The following is an 18,053-nucleotide window of genomic DNA, read 5'->3' as shown; positions in this document are numbered from 1 at the left end:
CCAGAACCCAAGAGCTACTTTGCCCTTTGAGAGAGGTAGTCGTAATGTGTACATCAACCAGTTATCAGCCTTACTTGTGTACAATAGAACTTGATGGAAAACAATTTGCTCGCCTACAAGCAGCACAAGTAAAACATCACACTTCCACTGCTGTCCCTGGCTGTACAAGTAATCAGAATGGTGGCCTTACGTGATATCATCAGACAAATACAGATGAATCTCCTCGCAGTCCACAGCACAGAATAAAAATATCCCAGCATAGCTACTACAGCGAAAATGAGGACTCACAGAAAAGTTTGGCGTTTGTATTGCCATTCTCATGCATATGAACTCATAATGTCACACTGCCTCCTCAAGTTTTACACATGTGCAAATTCATAGTCCAAATTCAGTTAAGCTTGGCTGGATTAACGGGGCCCAGCTGTGATAAACTGGGTCATAGTCTGGGGATGAAATCAGTGGGTAGCTGTATGTCATGTATAAGTTGATGATAAATGGTTTGTAAATGGTGAAGTGTTTTCTATTCACTGAGCATACAAAATTTATGTAGCTCTCCTGCTGTGATGCGTGGTGTATGCTACAGGGCATGGTAGGAAAAGCAACCAAAACCATGTGTGACACAAAGCTGACCGCTCTAAGTACACACATACTTATGCTTGTATTACATGAGCTCTTGCAGGACTGCAGTCAGCCCAAAACGAGCAGGCTTCAGTAGAAATTTAAGATAGAAGTTGAATTAGGCTTCACAGAATACACATTATTAATGACCCCAGTTTTGCTTGCTGAGCTCTGAGTCCATAAATTGCGTTAATCTTTCATGACTATCTTCATGTCTACTTATTTAGAGTTGAAGCCATTTCTCTTCCACACCAGCTCTCCACCACTGTATTTTCATGCCTGTCGTTGCAGCCTACGCTATATTTGAGATGTGAAGCTATTGTATGACATGTGATTTAATCATCATTTATGTTAGTGTTAAATTGTACCCACAAAACCAAGCCAAACAGTTTGTTCAAAGCTTTAAGTAAAGAGAACTTCTGCTTGCAACCGCTCTAAACACGACGGACAATGCTGCTACTTTGCTCTGAGCAATTTGGCAGAGAGTAAGAAATATAAAGTTACACCATGGGCATTACATTAGCCTATTTAAATATGTATATTGTATGCAGTGTCAGATCTTTTCTCTCTGTTTCAGTGTCTTCCCTTGCTGAAGTGCAGGGCAGGGAAAGGCAGAAGACACAGAACATTGGGAATACCTGGGTAGAGTAACCGAGAGAGCTGAAAGATCAGGTCAGAGGGGATGGAGATTAATGGCTAGGCAGCTGAGAAAAAGAGTGGTAGTATGAGAAACATGGCAAATATGACAAAAACACCAACAACGCTGAATTTGTCTCCATGAGATAGAGGCTATCCCATTACCTGCTCACTTTTACTATTCACTATCTCCAGAGCGAGTTATCGATAAGGTCATCTCCATCCCATGAAGATAATCTTGGCAGCCTCAGCATATTCTCATGGATATATGTAACTCAATGCAACACGAGATGGCCAGTTCTTTTGGGGATGTTTTCTTGCAGTTCTTCTCTTTTCTTTAAGCAGTCAGTCCTTCAGGCTACTTCTCAGAGTCTCAGTCCCTGAATCTGGCTGAAGCTATTTCTGAAGAATCAGCAAGATATGCTTTGCATCAAAAACTTTCATATATGAATTGTGTTTGTTGCTTCCTTTTTCCATGAATAAACTATGGATATATTAAAATCCTCATTGAATTTCTGGGAAGATTTTCAGAGACTTCTGAAGGAATTGGTTTAGACTCTGGGATTTTAAACAATATTTCTATCATTCCACCATTAAATAAAGTAAATAATTTTCCAATAAATTGCATTAGTATAATTAGGATCTAAGTAATTTCTGACACAACATTCAAGAAACATTATCCAATAGACTTTTAACAAGGAAATATTTATAATAGGAACCCCAGCTTGATCTCTTTGAAGCCGATTTCAGATATTGTTCATCTGAAGGGCATTCCTTCAGCTGGTATTTAGTATGAGCTTAGTTCAGAATATTTATTTTTGAAAATGAATGTTATGTGTGAGTAACCCCATGTCTTTGATAGACCTAGATGAATAATGTTTCCCGGGGTTCTGTCTGGTAGCTAATAAGCTTGGGAGAAAAAAGAAGAGAGAGCTTATCCACAATACCTTTATTCAGGTGGAGGGTTTTTTTTTGGGTTTTTTTTTTTGGTGGCCATACCTATCATATTTCTGAGAACTACTGTATCCATAGCACAAGACCTTTTGTTTAGCTTCTTTTTAAAATGCAGATGCATACGTACTGGCTTTTATATTGTTGCTTTGTGACAGACAGAGACTGATGAGCCGCTGAATTATTTTCCACAGGAGCTGTGTGGAATGTCACTTGTCTTCCGATGACAAGTCACTGGGAGAATGCAGCGAAAAATGCAAATTGGTTGATGCAACTGTCAGCACTGCAGAAGGTTTGTACATTCAATCTTCCTTTTCTGTGTATGCATGATCAGTGATGGTTTCCACTTTCAGTAATTTTATATTTGAAAGTAGCCTTGTTTTTCTGCTGTGGGATTATATTAGGGATCATAAGGCAATTGCTGTCTGTCTATGGTTCTTCTGTGGTAAGTAGGAAATGCAGATCAGGGCTGGTATCACTCCTCCAGGTTAATTAACTCATTGGATCACACCTACTTTCTAATCAGTTTATGTAAGAAAGAACAGAATTTAATAAATATGAGTCCCTGCAAATCAGGGGCCGAGGAAAGCCCCTGAGGTTAAGTCAGCCTGCACCATGAGTTCCAGCGTGGCTTCTTTTACCGTACAAATGCAAAACCCGACTCCAGTCCTTACACACACCCTTGATTACCGTCAGCAACTGGATGCAGCCCTTTGACCTGTGGCAAAGACATTCTGCTTCTTGTCGGTTTTATTGAGACACTCCTAGCATCCTAAAGGCTAAGCACATTGTAATTCAGAACTGCCCTCCACCAATAGAAATTTCTCTAATAGAAATTAACATTGAATAAAATAATATTCTCAGAAAAAAAATACAGCTTTAAATGAAATACCACATCAAAGCCTTTTCCTTTCCTGTAGAGGAAGGTGCTTGCCTGTAGAGTAGGCAGTCTGAATTTATGATAATAGCAATTCTAGCCCAAGTCCTATGGCAAAATGCAATTGTTAGGTGAGCCAGGTCAAAGGTGCGTTATCGTAAGCATGACATCAGAGAAGTGTAAAAGTTAGGATGACAATGCAGAATGCCGTATGCACACCTAAGGACTGTGCCCACAAACTGCTGGAAGCCCACCCAGAGCTTCATGCATGCATGAATCTCACTGATACACATCTTTCCATCAAAGCTACACCTTTTGTTTTTGATAACATTGTTCCATAGTATAGAGCTAAAAAGTTGCAAATATTGGCCTTGTAAGGAAAACTAATTCTAATTTTGTATTTTTATTAGAACTATTATTATGGTTTACTGAATTTTACTGAATTTTACTGAATTTCTAGAGTTGGAAGGGACCATAGAGATCATCTAGTCCAACTCCCCTGCTGAAGCAGGATTGCCTAGAGCTAGAGCATGTTACTCAGGACTGCATCCAGGCGGGTTTTGAAAATCTCCAAAGAAGGGGACTCCACAACCTCCCTGGGCAGCCTGTTCCAGGGTTCCGTCACCCTCACCGTGAAGAAGTTTCTCCTCATATTTGAGTGGAACCTCTTATGTTCCAACTTGTGCCCGTTGCCCCTCGTCCTCTCGGTGGGAACCACTGAAAAGAGTCTGGCTCCCTCCTCCTTCAACCCTCCCTTGAGATACTTGTAGGCGTTGATAAGGTCTCCCCTCAGCCTTCTCTTCTCCAGACTAAAGAGTCCCAGCTCTCTCAGTCTCTCCTCATAAGGGAGATGCTCCAATCCCTGAATCATCTTTGTAGCCCTACGCTGGACTCTTTCTAGTAGTTCCCTGTCCCTCTTGAACTGGGGAGCCCAGAACTGGACACAGTACTCCAGTTGTGGCCTCACCAGTGCAGAGTAGAGGGGGAGAATGACTTCCCTTGACCTGCTGGCTACACTCTTCCCTATACAACCCAAGATACCATTGGCCTTCCTGGCCGCAAGAGCACACTGTTTACTCATTGCCATTTTACTGTCCACCAGGACCCCTAGATCTTTCTCTTCCTCTTTGCCTTTCTACAGATGGGTATTTGTTTATAAATATAAAAGTATGTCTTGACAAGTTTCAAAAACATATGAGTGCTTTATTGTATCTCTGTAGTTAGTATAGTTTTCAGGTTGCTATTGCCAGATGGCAGATATTTGTAGTTAGTAATATATAAGGCATTCTCCTTTCAAATATTATGAATACTGATCAAGAGCAAGAACAGTCACTTACATAGCTCTGTTCACACACACAGAGGTCACGGAAACATGAGAATGAAAACATCATCTCCTGTTCCTGCTTATTTCCTTTTTTTCATGTCCTGTGCTTCCTTGATCAGGACTATCAGCTACTGCTTTAGATGTAAAATTTATTTGCAGCAGTTACAGCAACTGCTGTAGGGAAGGCTGGATAACTGTTCCCATCCTGACCCCTCCAAAAAAATTTAGAAAAAAATTAAAAAATGAAGCTATTGTAAACTGTGTTTTGTCTAAAATGCTTGTGTCATAGCACACGACTTTGGTTTTGGCATGGAGGTAGCTGCACTTAGAAGTCCTGAGGGGGAAAAAAAAATCTTGAAAATAATAATAATAAAATAACCTTAAAATCAAACAAAACAAAAATTACCTGAATAAAAAAATATTTTTGAAAGTTGTATAACTAGACCACCACATAATATTTAAGACACATTATTAAGCAGCTTCATATGACAGCATACTTGCTTCTTTCTCGCTTATATTTCAGACCCTTAAATGCCTCAAGGCTTTTTGAAAACTAGCAATAGGTTAAATAAAACATTAGCATTCAAAGATTTAATTTCTCTTTTTCATGTGTATGTTGCAACACAATGGCTGGAACTGTGGGGCAGTAAAAAAGAAAGTGCAGGCTTGACATTTTCCTGTTTCCTGGAAATGCCTGTTTTAGCCTCTGAGCCAGGCCTTTGGCCTCTGCTTCAGTTCCAGAGGTGCTGGGGGATTCTCCTCCCACCACAGGGTCTCTGGGGTGGACAGCCTCTCTGCCTGGGGACCTGGCAGGGCACAGGATGGCACCACAGCTCCGGGGGTGCGATGGCTTCACGCTTCCTGGGCTCATCTCCATGGCAGGCATCACCTTCGAGTATTTATTTTCACCCATTTTTAATATTTGAATGTTAAATTGTGCTAAATCCCCCTCTGCCAGATGAGTCTAAGAGGAGCCTTTGTTGCTCTACTTGCTGCCCAGGAGGAACTTCCATTCCTAAAAAGTGACTCCAGCCACAGGGCACCTGGCTGCTCCTGCCACAAGCCCAGCAGGGACAGTTACGCTTTCTTCTCTATCAGCACTGCTCTGTTGTTCCGACTGAAAGTGAGATGAAACTATGAAGAAAAAAAAAAAAGGTATTTTGTGGAGCAAAAGACAAACAAGAAAGGGCATAACAACCTTTACAGACAATTTTAAAAAAAAACAAACCTGTTATCTAAGTATCTGTTAGGAAACAGTCTTTTACACTTCAAGGATCCCGTTTGCCACAGTTACTCAATTCTTCCAGTGTGAGTCTGGTGGTATCAAATACCATTGAAATTAATGGAATTAGGCTGCAGGCAGAAGTGGGAAAAGTATGATGATTCCCTGCAGAACAGGGAAAATGATGCAGGTGTAAATTACAGGACTTTAGCTACGTAAGCAAATTTTTGTGCTGATGAACTGAAAATCATCTACGCCCTACTCTCTCTTACTGATCCTGCATCCTGAAAATAGCATCAGAGGAATAAAAATGCTAAGCAAAGCTGGGTTTGGAATAGCTTGAACTGGCATCTTTGCATTCATTTCTACATCCTTCCACATCATCAGATTTCTGTTCCCCTTGGTCTCAAATTATGACATTAAATTAAAAATTACTGTTTAAAAATAATATAGTCCCAGTTACTGCCTCCTGGATGATATTTGGAATATGCCTGCATGTTTGTGTCTGCCTGCAGGGTAGCTAACTGTCTGTCTTTCTCTCTCTCTTTCTCTCCTAAGGTAATATTCTTTGGGTGTGCTTGTTTAAAAGAGTTGGGAAATAACAAATATTGCAAAACGAATGACAGTGTTACTGGAATTGCAACCTGGCACTGAGTGCCATTAATTGAGTACACTCAGTCTGCAGTTTGCGGTCCTTTTAGCAAAAACAAATCTTGTTAAATCAGCAAGTCTTGTGTGCCTGTCACCTTGATAGATAACACATTGCTCTGCCACCAAGGGCAGGCAACCGGCTAAATACGAGATTGTCACAAATCAAGAGCGTGTTTCCGTTAAAATCCAGCCAGATGTGATTCTCTTTGAAACAAGCAGAGAAAAGGACTGCCGGGAAGTCAACTATTTATACTTTCACACTCTATGGTGTTTAATAGTCTTTTCTATAAGATCAAACTGTATGATAATAAGCCTTATAAAAAAAACGAAAAGGAAGAAAAAAGAGAAAAAAAGAGCAAGCACTTATTTCTTTATGTGTCATAGATTTCTTTAAAATCCACATTCCTGTCAGATTCCTACTTTGTACTTCATTAGTCTTCTTGCTCTTAAAGTTTAAGGACTTAAGACTTTTAGCACTGTTGCTTATGAAATTTCAGTAAGAGTTTTGACTGGTAAGAAATATTGGAGAGCTTAAAGTGATGGCTGTTTTCAAAGAAATGTTTGAGAAGTTTTAACGGCTTTTTTTTACCTCTAAAAATAAAATCCTAAGAAGTTTTACTAAAAACGTACTGAAAACATACCTAGGTTTCCAATGCTCTTTAAATCATGGGTCATATGGAAACCTAACAAGCGTTCAGCCACAGTGGTATAATTGCACACAGTTATAGGGTTGGATATTTTTACTCTGTAAAAATATTATATATTGGTCAGGTTCCAAATTGCGGAATTTCTGGCTCTGCACCCATAGTCTCCATTTTCAATTGTCTTTTTTGTTTTATATCATCCCTCACAGCCAGCTTTCTTCTTTGAGTGATCTTTTCTCATCAGAAAACGTTTCCCAGTTAGGAATCATCTGAAAAAAAAAAAAAGGATTAAGTTGTTGTGCAGATCTAAATTAAATGGAGAGACAAATAAACTGGGACACACTATCATCTCGGGTCACTTTTTACCTGCTTCTCCTCGAATCACATTAAGAAGATCTGAGAATCACAAATTTCTCTTATTAATTTATGTTTATTGTTGTGATGATACTGGACACGCTAATATTTGACAGGGGTATCGTGGAAGAAACAAATGGCAGCCCTTTTAACAGTATCCATTACTGTTTGATGTGTGTATATCTACTTTTGAAACATAATTTGGACACGGTAGGAGTAGCTGTAAACCAGCTGTTTACTTTGTCCTATAATTGGGGACTATTAAATTTCCTGGACAGCTGGTGGTTAAGCATCTTGGAAGCACTTCCAATTCATTGAAATTCACAGTATACCACATTAATAAGGTGCACTAGATGGTCAGTGCAGATTGACAACACCTGGATCAGTTCTTTGGAAATATGAGTGAAAAATCTGAAGCAAAACAAAACTTGGCATGGAAGAAAAGCCGTTATATTTACTAGAAATTCTGAGGGTGTTTCTTATTTAATTTTTCACTCTTTACCATTCACAGACAAGGCTGTGACAGACATGATGCCAGCACTCTCTCTTGTTATTACACATTAAATTTCATTTTATCTGACAAATGACTCTTTTTCTTTTTTTTTTTTTTCTTCCCTCTGCAGATTATTCGGAAGATAAAGATAAATCCATTCACTGCTCTTTGCAGGGGGAAAGCGAATGTATAACCACATTTCTACTGGCTATGGATGAACAGGGAAGGACAGTCATTCATAGCATAGAACAGAAAGGTAAGCAGTAAATATTGCTTTTTCTACGTGAAATCTGATCTTAAAATACAGGCAGGATGAGCTATATGGAAGCTGAGCTCTTTTAAGCACCACTGCACCTCCTTGTGTTTGCAGTTCTCCTCCGCCCAGCCCAAAGAGCACCTCCTCAAGTACTTATTTAATGTGACAGTAAAATAAATACTTGGCCTCTCATGAAAGATGGGCAGAATGAACCCTGAGCTGCAGGAGTAAGTTATTTTTTCTAACGCCCTACATAATTCTAAGATGGTGATACCAAATGTCCTTTGCATTATACAAAGAAAACTACAATTCTCTTTGAAATTTTCACTTTGTATTTCACAGGTGGACAAATATCCAAAAAGAGTATCTGATTGTATATCTGATCAAATTCTAAAATGTATTTATAGTTACTCTTAATGTTGTAGCATTATTAATTTTTTAATATTTTGCCTAACTAACGTATTCATCAGATCTCTTTATATCCTTTCATTTAACATTATTTCTTCATTTACTGTCATTTCACTACTGATTTTTCATTAAAGCTCCTACTCATGTAAGACAGGAGAGAACACAGACAGCACTTTGCAACTCCCAAACAATTTAGTTTCCAAGCAATAAAAATGTTTTTTTTTCTTTTCCCCTTGGACACACCCAGTGTCTTGGTGCTAAATATTAGTTATGTTTTAGGGAAAACCATGCAGATTTGCAACCTCCTTCTGTTGGCACAAATGGCATTTATTTTGTTAACCCTTTGTGTAGCATTTCTTTAGCATACATGTGAGAATGAAAGTTATTTCACTGCACAAAAAAAACCCCACCTTCTACCATAAGAATGCAAGAATTTAAGGGTAAACCACTAAAAAAGATTCTCTTTATTAAATACATTAAATACATTTATTCTGCATTTTAAATCATAAGCAGGGTACAGTTCTTTAACTTCTTTACTTTGAGGGTGGCAGAGCACTGGAACAAGCTGCCCAGAGAGGTGGTGGGTGTCTCCAGAGACATTCAAAAGCAGCCTGGACATGTTCCTGTGCAACCTGCTCTAGGTGGACCTGCTTTGGCAGGGGGGTTGGGCACAATGATCTCCAGAGGCCCCTTCCAACCCCATATCATTCTGTGATTCTGTGATCTGAAGTCAAGATGGGATGAGTAGCCAGAGCATTAACTCATTGCTAAAACCAAACCCCATCAATTAGTTAAATGATGGTATCAAGCAAAAAAGTAATGTGAAACACAATCCATGTAAACCAAACGAGACCAAAAAGGATTTTCAATGTCCTTAAACCATGGTTCAGCAGAAAACTTTGTAAAATAGTAGTGTTCAGTGTCCTTCATGGGCTATACTTCATCTATTGCAGAACTTGAAATGCGAAATTCCTTCAAATTGTTCAGTCCTATCTTTTCAGCAAATCTAATGTTTGCTTTTTTTTTCCTCAGTGTTTTCATGACTGAAATGCAGTTTACTCCTTTTTTTCAGTATTATCAGTGTTTTTACTCTGATACAGAGTATCAGAGCAAACTACAGTCTTTTCTTCTGCAGCTCACTGAATACCAGTGGGTTGAAGTAGAGCTTCCGCTGTAACATTGTAAAACTTATAATCTTTTCAATTCAGTCTTATGTTTTGGAATTCTGACACAAATCTGAAAATAATTTTCTAACTTCTCAGAATCTGGGTCCAGCAGCTGCTAAATAAAATGGGAAAAGAGCAGCGGAAGAAGTTAGCAATTGATTTTTTTAAACATTTTAATGCACTATTTTTTCCGCCAGTTTCACAGACCCTTCAGTGGGTGTCATGGTTTCGTTTGGGACAAAGTTAACTTTTTTACTGGTGCTATATTTTGGATTTGTGATGAGAAATACTTTTGATAGCGCACTGAGGTTTTTAGTCCTTGCTAAGCTCTCAAGGGCTTTTCTGCTCCTCGCACCACCCCACCAGAGAGTGGGCTGGGGGTGCACGAGAAGCTGGGAGGGGACAGAGCTGGGACACCTGCCCCTGACCAGAGGGATATTGCATACCATATGACATCGTGCTCAGTATATAAAGCTGAGGAAAGAAGAAGGAAAGGGGGGGACATTTGGAGTGATGGATTTTGTCTCCCCAATTAACTGTTACGTGTGATGGAGCCCTGCTTTCCTGGGGATGGCTGAACCCCTGCCTGACGATGGGAAGCAGTAAATTAATTATTTGTTTTGCTTTGCTTGTGTGCAGGTTTTGCTCTACCTATTCAACTGTCTTTATCTCAACCCATGAGCTTTTTCTCACTTTTACTCTTCCAATTCTCTCCCTGATCCCAACTCAGGGGGGTGAGAAAGTGGCTGCGTGGTTCTAGCTGCCGTCTGGGGTTAAACCACAACAGCAGGTTAGCAGGAGGAAAATAATATGGACTTGAAGGAAAAAGCATGCACAGCTCCCAGCATATGAGAAGCCCAACGTGCCTCTTGGCTGTTTTTAATTGCCTAAAGTTTACTGATTGCATATCCATAGTCATAATTGGGTTTTGTTTCCACAGATTGCCCACAGCTTCCAAATATCCCGATGATAATGGTGGGTGTCACCCTTGCTATCCTTCTCATTGGCGTTGTTCTACTTTGTATATGGAAATTGCTGGTGTCAGTTCAAGACAGAAAAGAGGTGGCCAAGTTTGAAGCAGAAAAATCAAAAGTGAAATGGCAAACGGTATGTTAAATACATTAATTTTATATGAGGCTCTTTAATGTGGTTGCACGATGCACAATTGCCTTTAAAATTCTATTTGTCTTGGTTTTGTGCTTTTAAATTGGTAGATTTTTACTGGTAGATTTTCACTAGTAGATTTTCACTATATTTAGTAATCTACAAAGTAGAATTACAATTTTTTAGGGATGAAAAATAGCTAGAGTTCAGTCACCTGGTTTAAATTTTTGTACATGTAGAATCATTTAGATAACATTTTTTTATTAGTTGTTTTTTAATCTGTACCTCACTTTTGATTAATCTTAGCAAAGTTGTTTGCTGTCCATGTAATTGTCAGGGGTGTATTCCCCTTCCCAGAAACAGAGCCCATTTTAGGAAAGAGAGACTATGATGCTCTCTGTGATGATGAGAGCCCACTTACACAGAGGAGCAATAATGTAAGCTGTCGAAAATGTAGGTGAAAGGACAGAGGAATTCAGGCCTTCTATCTATAGCTTGCATACATCTAATGCAAGCTCATACCACACGTTCCCTTTTCGTCTTTCCTTTCTGCCCTTGACATTTTTGCTCTTCTGCAAAAGCTTTAAGAATTCTGAGGCTCTTTGTAAAAAAGCACATTGAGTAAGCGTTTCTGGTGGGCCTCAGGAGGACAGGCTGCCATCCCCCAGCTCTTGTGTAAAGCCCTGTGATTGCAACATTTCTGCAAGGGTGGACACTGCTGGCCTTTCAGCTTTTGAGATGGGAAAAATCAGTTATTTACAGGCAAGGCCACTTGAGAATGTTTTCTCTTTCGGAGAGCAACATATGGTAAGAGGGAAGGATAAGCTTGATAGAGGCATTTTAATTTTCTTTTCTGTTGCTTGAGGGAATGATAGGAAGGGAATGAGGAGAGGCCAGGATAATAAGTGCAGGTGGGACCCGCACTTCTCCTGAGGCATAGTAGTCTGTGGGGCTCAAGCAAGAGGACCATGACCAGTTACACCTCACCACTTGAGACACTGTCTGTTTTTTTAGAATGGTCCAACCACAACATGTGATACACAAATTATATCAGACATGTTTGATAAAGTACTGTTTGATGGTGTGCATTATTCTCATCTGGGAGGCAGATGCGAAGGGAAGCATGTTCCTGGCCCTAGACTGGTTTGTGCTGCCTCATATAGACCAGTCTCAATTTCAGTGGCTTGGAATATAACCTGACTGCTGAACGGTATTCTGAAAGGTACAAAGTTACTTATGTACAAAGAATAGACCAGAAGAAAAAAAAAAAGAAAAGAAATAGTGGGAGGGCTATGTGTTATTGGACTTTAAAATTGACTGGAGAAACTGAAAATAGGACGTTTGTTCACTGCCTTTTCCCATACAAGCACAGTGAGATAGCAGGCTCCAAAGAAGCTAGAAACCATCATTGCACAATACTTGGTTAAAGCATAGGATTTATTTCCAAAGATACTTTAGATGATAAATGTTTGCATGGATTCAAAGTGTTTATAGACAAGCCCATAGGAGGAGGACATCCTCTCTGACCCTGGAGGTTTGTGAGATGTCTGTCAGCTTTTCCACAGACAGCCTTCATTGCCCGCTGTTGGGAATGAATTGCTGGGCCAGGCAGAGGTCTGGCCTGAAGTTCTCACAAAGCAGAGCACAAATAATCTTCTGCACACTGGGAAGCAGAGTGGTACTAGCTGGTGCACATATGACATGCATCAAAACACTGGGTCAGGAATGATGGATCAAAATGATCCCTTTGCTGAAGGGGTGCACTCAAGGCCGTGGTTTGCAGCTACATCTGCCTGCAGCTGAAACATTGGCCAGGCGAGTTAAATGTTGCTGATTCCATTTCTTCTCTTTTTGTTTTTTAGGAAACAAATCCACTGTACAGAGGCTCAACAACCACTTTTAAAAACGTAACTTACAAGAACCAAGAAAAACAAAAAGGGCCCATGGCTGCAGATTTCTATTAGCACCTCCGACACTACAAACTTAGTTTTACTGGCAGGAAATGCAAGAGCACTTGTTTCTTCTCAGCTGATTATGTGATATTTGTTTGCACGTTGCAGTAGTATAATCATCTGTTTAAAAAAATGGATCTTGTGTTGGGAAGACTATAGATAGTGGTAAGGTTAACTAGAAATATTAAAAAAAACCAACTTTAATATTAAAGCCCCCCATCTTAAAGAAATAGCATCACAAATACTTTTCATTTTCTCATCAGTACTGAGGATTAAAAATTATCATGTGTAAGACTATTTTTGTGAAATTAGGTATATACAATGAGATGTATACTACTTTGTTCATACACACAATCCTATGTATTTGTATTTAGGAATGTATTTGCATCGTTTTATTTGGTGGGCTAATCTAAATTTAAAAAGATAACTTTTCATGAATGTTGCTTTAGCTGCTGAGGTTAGAGGTTCCCCATCTCACCTGTGTGACTGAACACTTTTTCATCAGAAACAAGTAGTGTTATTTCCTATCTTCTATGTATCTGAGATACGCAGAAACTTCTCTCTAACTCTTCTTTCTTGTCCTATTTCCCTCTTTCCTTGTCCTGGTTCCTGTTTGATGTTCTTTAAGAACCCAGTCCCTGGTGTTATCTCAGGGAAAGTTACATCAATCCTTTACTCACTTGCAGAGTTGTTTTCTGTTCCAGGCATAGATTGCCTTTTTTTTTTTTCCCTTTAATTTCTAATAGAGAGGATTCAGAGCAAAAGAGGAGTATTTGTGAATCAGAGACTCCAGTAGAGAAACTTTAAACCAGAGGATTATCAGAATTCAATTTCACCATTTACATCCTGTTTAGGCACTCAAAATAAACCTCACACGCTGGACCATTACATGAACCCTTTACCTGCCCTTTACATGCAGGAAAAGTTCACACACAAAGAACTCAGTATCACACACAAAGACAGTACTCTTTTGATGATATATCGAAAATTGTGAGGTTCTTTCAATGCCCAGCAGCCAAACCATTTGTTTGTAAAATAATGCATTCAGCAATTTTGGGCCTTTTATTTTTTTATTCCAAACTAAGCAACAAATAAATCTATGGATTCCATTTCATATTCATTTCCATGACACTAATGAGGATTTTGAAATCTCAATTTTAGCTAGTTACTAATGACTTGCCATAAATTCTTAAATTGTAATGCTGTTATCATGCACGGCACTAGAAAAAAAAACAACAAACAACAAAATGAGCTACCACGCTGGCATAAAAAATTACATCAGGCTATTTTAAGCTAACAATTTACTTTTTAATATCACTTTTCCTCTGCATTTTTTAGTACTCTGGAACAGATGGTCAAAATGTACATATGAATATACTTACAAAAGATGACTTAGAAACTAAAGGTACATCAACACAGTCACAAACAAACAATTATGTACGTTCCCTATATATATAAATCATATACTTGATCTAAAAATCTTCATATCTGTTTTGTAACAAATATTTGCAAAATCTGTGCAACTTCAGTCTCTGTGTCCTCTAATGTTCCTGGATGCGGGACTGATATATTAGCCAGCTCTGACCCATGCCTGTTTTAGGGCCTGATCCAAAGCCTACTGGAGTCAATGGCTACAGACGAGGATCTAGTTTCAGTGAAACTATTAGTTTTGGTTTACAAAGATTGTTTTGTTTAAACAAAGTGGTTAATGCTATCTATTAGTGGATTAGAACCTATAGTATATATTTCTGTACAAAGAGAAATAAACACTATCAGATGCCTTTTAAAAGAAGGTGATGGTATAAACATGTATTAAATTCAAAATGATTGCAAGGTGAAGGAAATGATGGCTGCCGTTAAGCTGGAACAGATTAATTACAGGTTCACATCTGTACTCTTCAGTATTCCTGCATATCTCATAGTGGAAACTCTTCACAGACAAAGGTTTGCATCTGCAGCCCTTCCAATCACTAGACTCCCACAGATGTCAGTGCAAGTTACACTTGGGACCAAATCCTGTTTTCCTGGCACATGGATAAACTTGCAGGAGGCAAAGCTGACCCCCGGATACTATCTCTGATTCCACTTGAGTCAGGATTGCCTAAGAGACTAGGGAAATCTGGATTTAGCCCATGTAAATTATCTGTTACTTTTATTTTTCATGTAGATATCTCTAAAAGAAATGAAAATGTTTTTATTACTTAAAAGTAATAAAAATCTATACGTTTATTAAATACCTTTAAAGATCTGTTTCTGAGAAGGCTGATTCCACTGCTCAATATTAGGGTTCTTCTCTAGGTCACCCATTTCAATATTGAAACACATTTCAGTATTCAAATGTTATTAACAAAGTGGTGTTCATATTTCATATCAAACACTTGGTGGTCTACATTCCCTGTTCTTACAGGAGATTTCATTTCACAAAGCTACTCACTCTCTTCCTATCATTTGCATCTTCTGATCATCAGAAAACACCCCATTTGGTATGTAGGCAATGTTTACAGTCCAATTAATCCTCCAAATTGTCAAAGATGTACAGAAATCAGGCAGTATGGTTTATTTCATTTCCTTTCTGTGATTGACTGTACTATAAAAGTTCTGTGCGCCTTCAAAATCATCAGGATGGAAATCATGCAAATAACTAAGAATTCATCAGAAGAGAGGAAATAGATGGCCTTGGTGAGGAAGGTCTCTATTATTAAGGGCTATCCAAGAACTAGGCTCATTCATATGAGCCATTCTTTTAGCAGCATTAATTTAGGTCATAAATTTTGACTAAACCCTCAGATTTCAAGAACTTTCAAGGTTTTACTTGGCATTCACCCTAGAAAGAAGAGTAGTGTTCATCTTTTTTTTATTGGCTATATGATTTTTATCTTGTAACGTTTGTATCAAAGTTCATTTTTAGTTTTTTTTTTCTCTATCAAATTATGAGTGGGGTTTTGTGTGGTGAGTGGGATGAAAATGTCTTTCTGCTGATTCCAAGAATATTGTTTTGACCTGAGGCTGGACCTTGACAGTGGCCAAAACATTTTTAATAGTAATGCTTCTATTCACTGAAGAGTTAAACTAAATAAAAGCATAATCATTAGAAAATTTATGGTATTTGTGTATCTTTTACACTCTGTAGAATGGTAATTTCAGTAATATACGTTAAATGTGAGTAAATTTTCATTTGATTTATAGAAGTTTCATGTTAACCTGTATTGTCTATGTTCAGACTGCATCCAACTTTATTTTGTAATATAAGTAGTGGGTAATGGGTCTAGGAACTAAGGCTCAGATGCCAAGTGCAATACTCTCCATGTGTTGTCTAGCATTATACGCATGTCTAAGTTTGTTTTGCAGTGAGCATAAGGGAATTATTGCCCCACAAAACTTATCACATGCAATCTGAAAGTAAAGAAAGATAACTTTTTTCATTGTCTGTTTGTCACAACTTGTTTCTGCAGAAAAGGAATTACTTAACTTTGAATAAAGATTGTAAAATTGAATGCATTTTTACATATACTTTTATTTTCTTCATTTTTTATTTCAGCATGTGTCTATCTTTTTTTTTTTCACATGTTGATTAATCTTAGCAAATTTCTCATGCTTTGGCATAACCTAGAGCTTATTTTATAATTCCTCTCCCCTCTTTTTAAGACAGTGCATGAAATTTAACTAGTCTGGATTTTCTTCTGTATTTCTTCTATCTTATCTTCTATTCTTCTATTTCTTCTATTTCCTTCTATTTCTTTCTATTTTCTTCACAAACAGAAGTAACTCCTTTCACTTCTCAAGGAAATGAGTTAATGAATGACTGCTGAAAGCAACCCATTTCTGGAACTCCAATTTATTACATGTGGCATTCTTTTATACAGTGAACCCTAAATTGCACAACTTGCTTAAAGCTAAAGGTCCATTCATTTTGTAAGTTGAACAGCAGTAATAACTTTTTGGAACTACATGGCAAAGACCTTATTTTCTGTTTAATCAGCAAGTTACCTCTCCTTTTTTTCCTCTGATGAAAAGTCATGTATTTTGATGTCTGCTAATTTCCCACTCTGAAAAAGAACATTCCTCTGCACCCTTGACAGAACTCTATTTTAAGTCTGTGGTGAATAAGATCATGTTCTTGTACATTTCACAGTAGATTGTGAAAACTGGAACTGATACAATTGCATAATGTATACTCATGGCATGTAATTTAGAATGTATTCTACCCCTAAAAGTCTACACATTTGTTTGTTTGTTTCCAGGAATGGTTCGTGTTTAGACACTTTTCTTCTCTGTTTCCACTGATGTACGTATCAGCGAATATTGACAGCAACAAGAGCACAATAATGACAGGTAGTGTAGATAAATACAAAGGCTTTGGCTTTTCAAAGATCTCGATAGATGAGAACTTTGTTTCTTGTAGCCAGCTCAGTCTCTCTCTTACACCAGCTGACATGCAAACCATGAACCAAAAACTGAATTTCATTGCAATCTTTCCCTTCCTTATGCTATTTACACTACTGTTTAATTTTTAATCAAATCAGATAATTTCAAATCATTTCAAGACATTTCTGTATTCAGATAGATTAAGTTCTCAAGGCACGATCTATTTTTTCAAATGCCTTTTTCCACATGGTAACTTTTCTCAACAGAGGGTTTTTTCATTACTGTGTCCACATTTAGAAGAGGTGGGAGTGTAAACAAAGCCAAGGTCTTTATGTATGAAGAAACAGGAAATTTCTATTTAGTGTTCAGCAGTTGGATGTTACCTGTGTTTGGAAAAGTGTGTACCACCAACTTCAGGCTTTAAAGTTAATAACTTCAGTTCAAAGGCAAATTGCATCTCCTGTTGATTTTCTTAGGTGAGAGGTTAAAACTTGCTTTCTCAAAACTCTCCACTGAGTTAAAAATCAGACCTATAATTATAGTATAATTACCATGCAACAAACTCTCAGTTGCTTCTATTTTAGGATATGGTAGATTCTAAAAAGGACAGATACGAAAAAACCAATGCAAACAACTGAAAAACCCACCTCAATCCAAACAGGGAAAAACCAAAAACACAAACTGAAAATATCCAATAATCTCGAAGATGATGGAGAAATTAAGCCTGAAAGTATATCAGACTAGGAAAAAAACAGTTCAAGGTCAAGAATCTTAGAAATACTTAAAATCAATTAATTGTTACAAACCCATTTGACACACTTCCCTCCCACTAGTGCCTGCAGGGAGCGAAAGTCCTCTGTGATAATGTGTCATGAGCCAACTCACGGTGACAATCAAATGAATCATGGTCAAGCAAGAGAATTTGAATTTTTACAGATTTTACAGTGGGTTGTACCTCTTGTATTCATCCTAGAGTACTTGTAGCTACGGCTTCAAGCTGTCTGGGACAGCAGCTGTGAAAAATCAGTTCAA

The 18,053-nt window shown here is 38.1% G+C and overlaps 1 protein-coding gene across 4 annotated transcripts in view; it reads left to right on the top strand.

The window, feature by feature from the left end:
* ITGB6 (integrin beta 6) overlaps positions 1 to 16,100 on the top strand; it is a 63,115-nt gene extending 47,015 nt beyond the window's left edge. For all 4 annotated transcript variants that reach the window (XM_014954778.1, XM_014954776.1, XM_014954774.1 and 1 more), the window contains 4 exons: positions 2,400 to 2,497; positions 7,901 to 8,026; positions 10,541 to 10,707; positions 12,567 to 16,100. In XM_014954778.1, coding sequence (XP_014810264.1) covers positions 2,400 to 2,497; positions 7,901 to 8,026; positions 10,541 to 10,707; positions 12,567 to 12,668 — 493 coding nt within the window. In that variant the 3' untranslated portion in view covers positions 12,669 to 16,100. The remainder of the gene's footprint in view (positions 1 to 2,399; positions 2,498 to 7,900; positions 8,027 to 10,540; positions 10,708 to 12,566) is intronic.
* The last annotated feature ends 1,953 nt before the right edge of the window (positions 16,101 to 18,053 follow it).

The sequence above is a fragment of the Calidris pugnax genome, unplaced genomic scaffold, assembly GCF_001431845.1.
Source record: "Calidris pugnax isolate Ruff unplaced genomic scaffold, ASM143184v1 scaffold103, whole genome shotgun sequence".
Taxonomy (NCBI): Eukaryota; Metazoa; Chordata; class Aves; order Charadriiformes; family Scolopacidae; genus Calidris; species Calidris pugnax.
The sequence above is the reverse complement of the archived record's forward strand: the minus strand, read 5'-3'. Positions and strand labels throughout refer to the sequence as shown.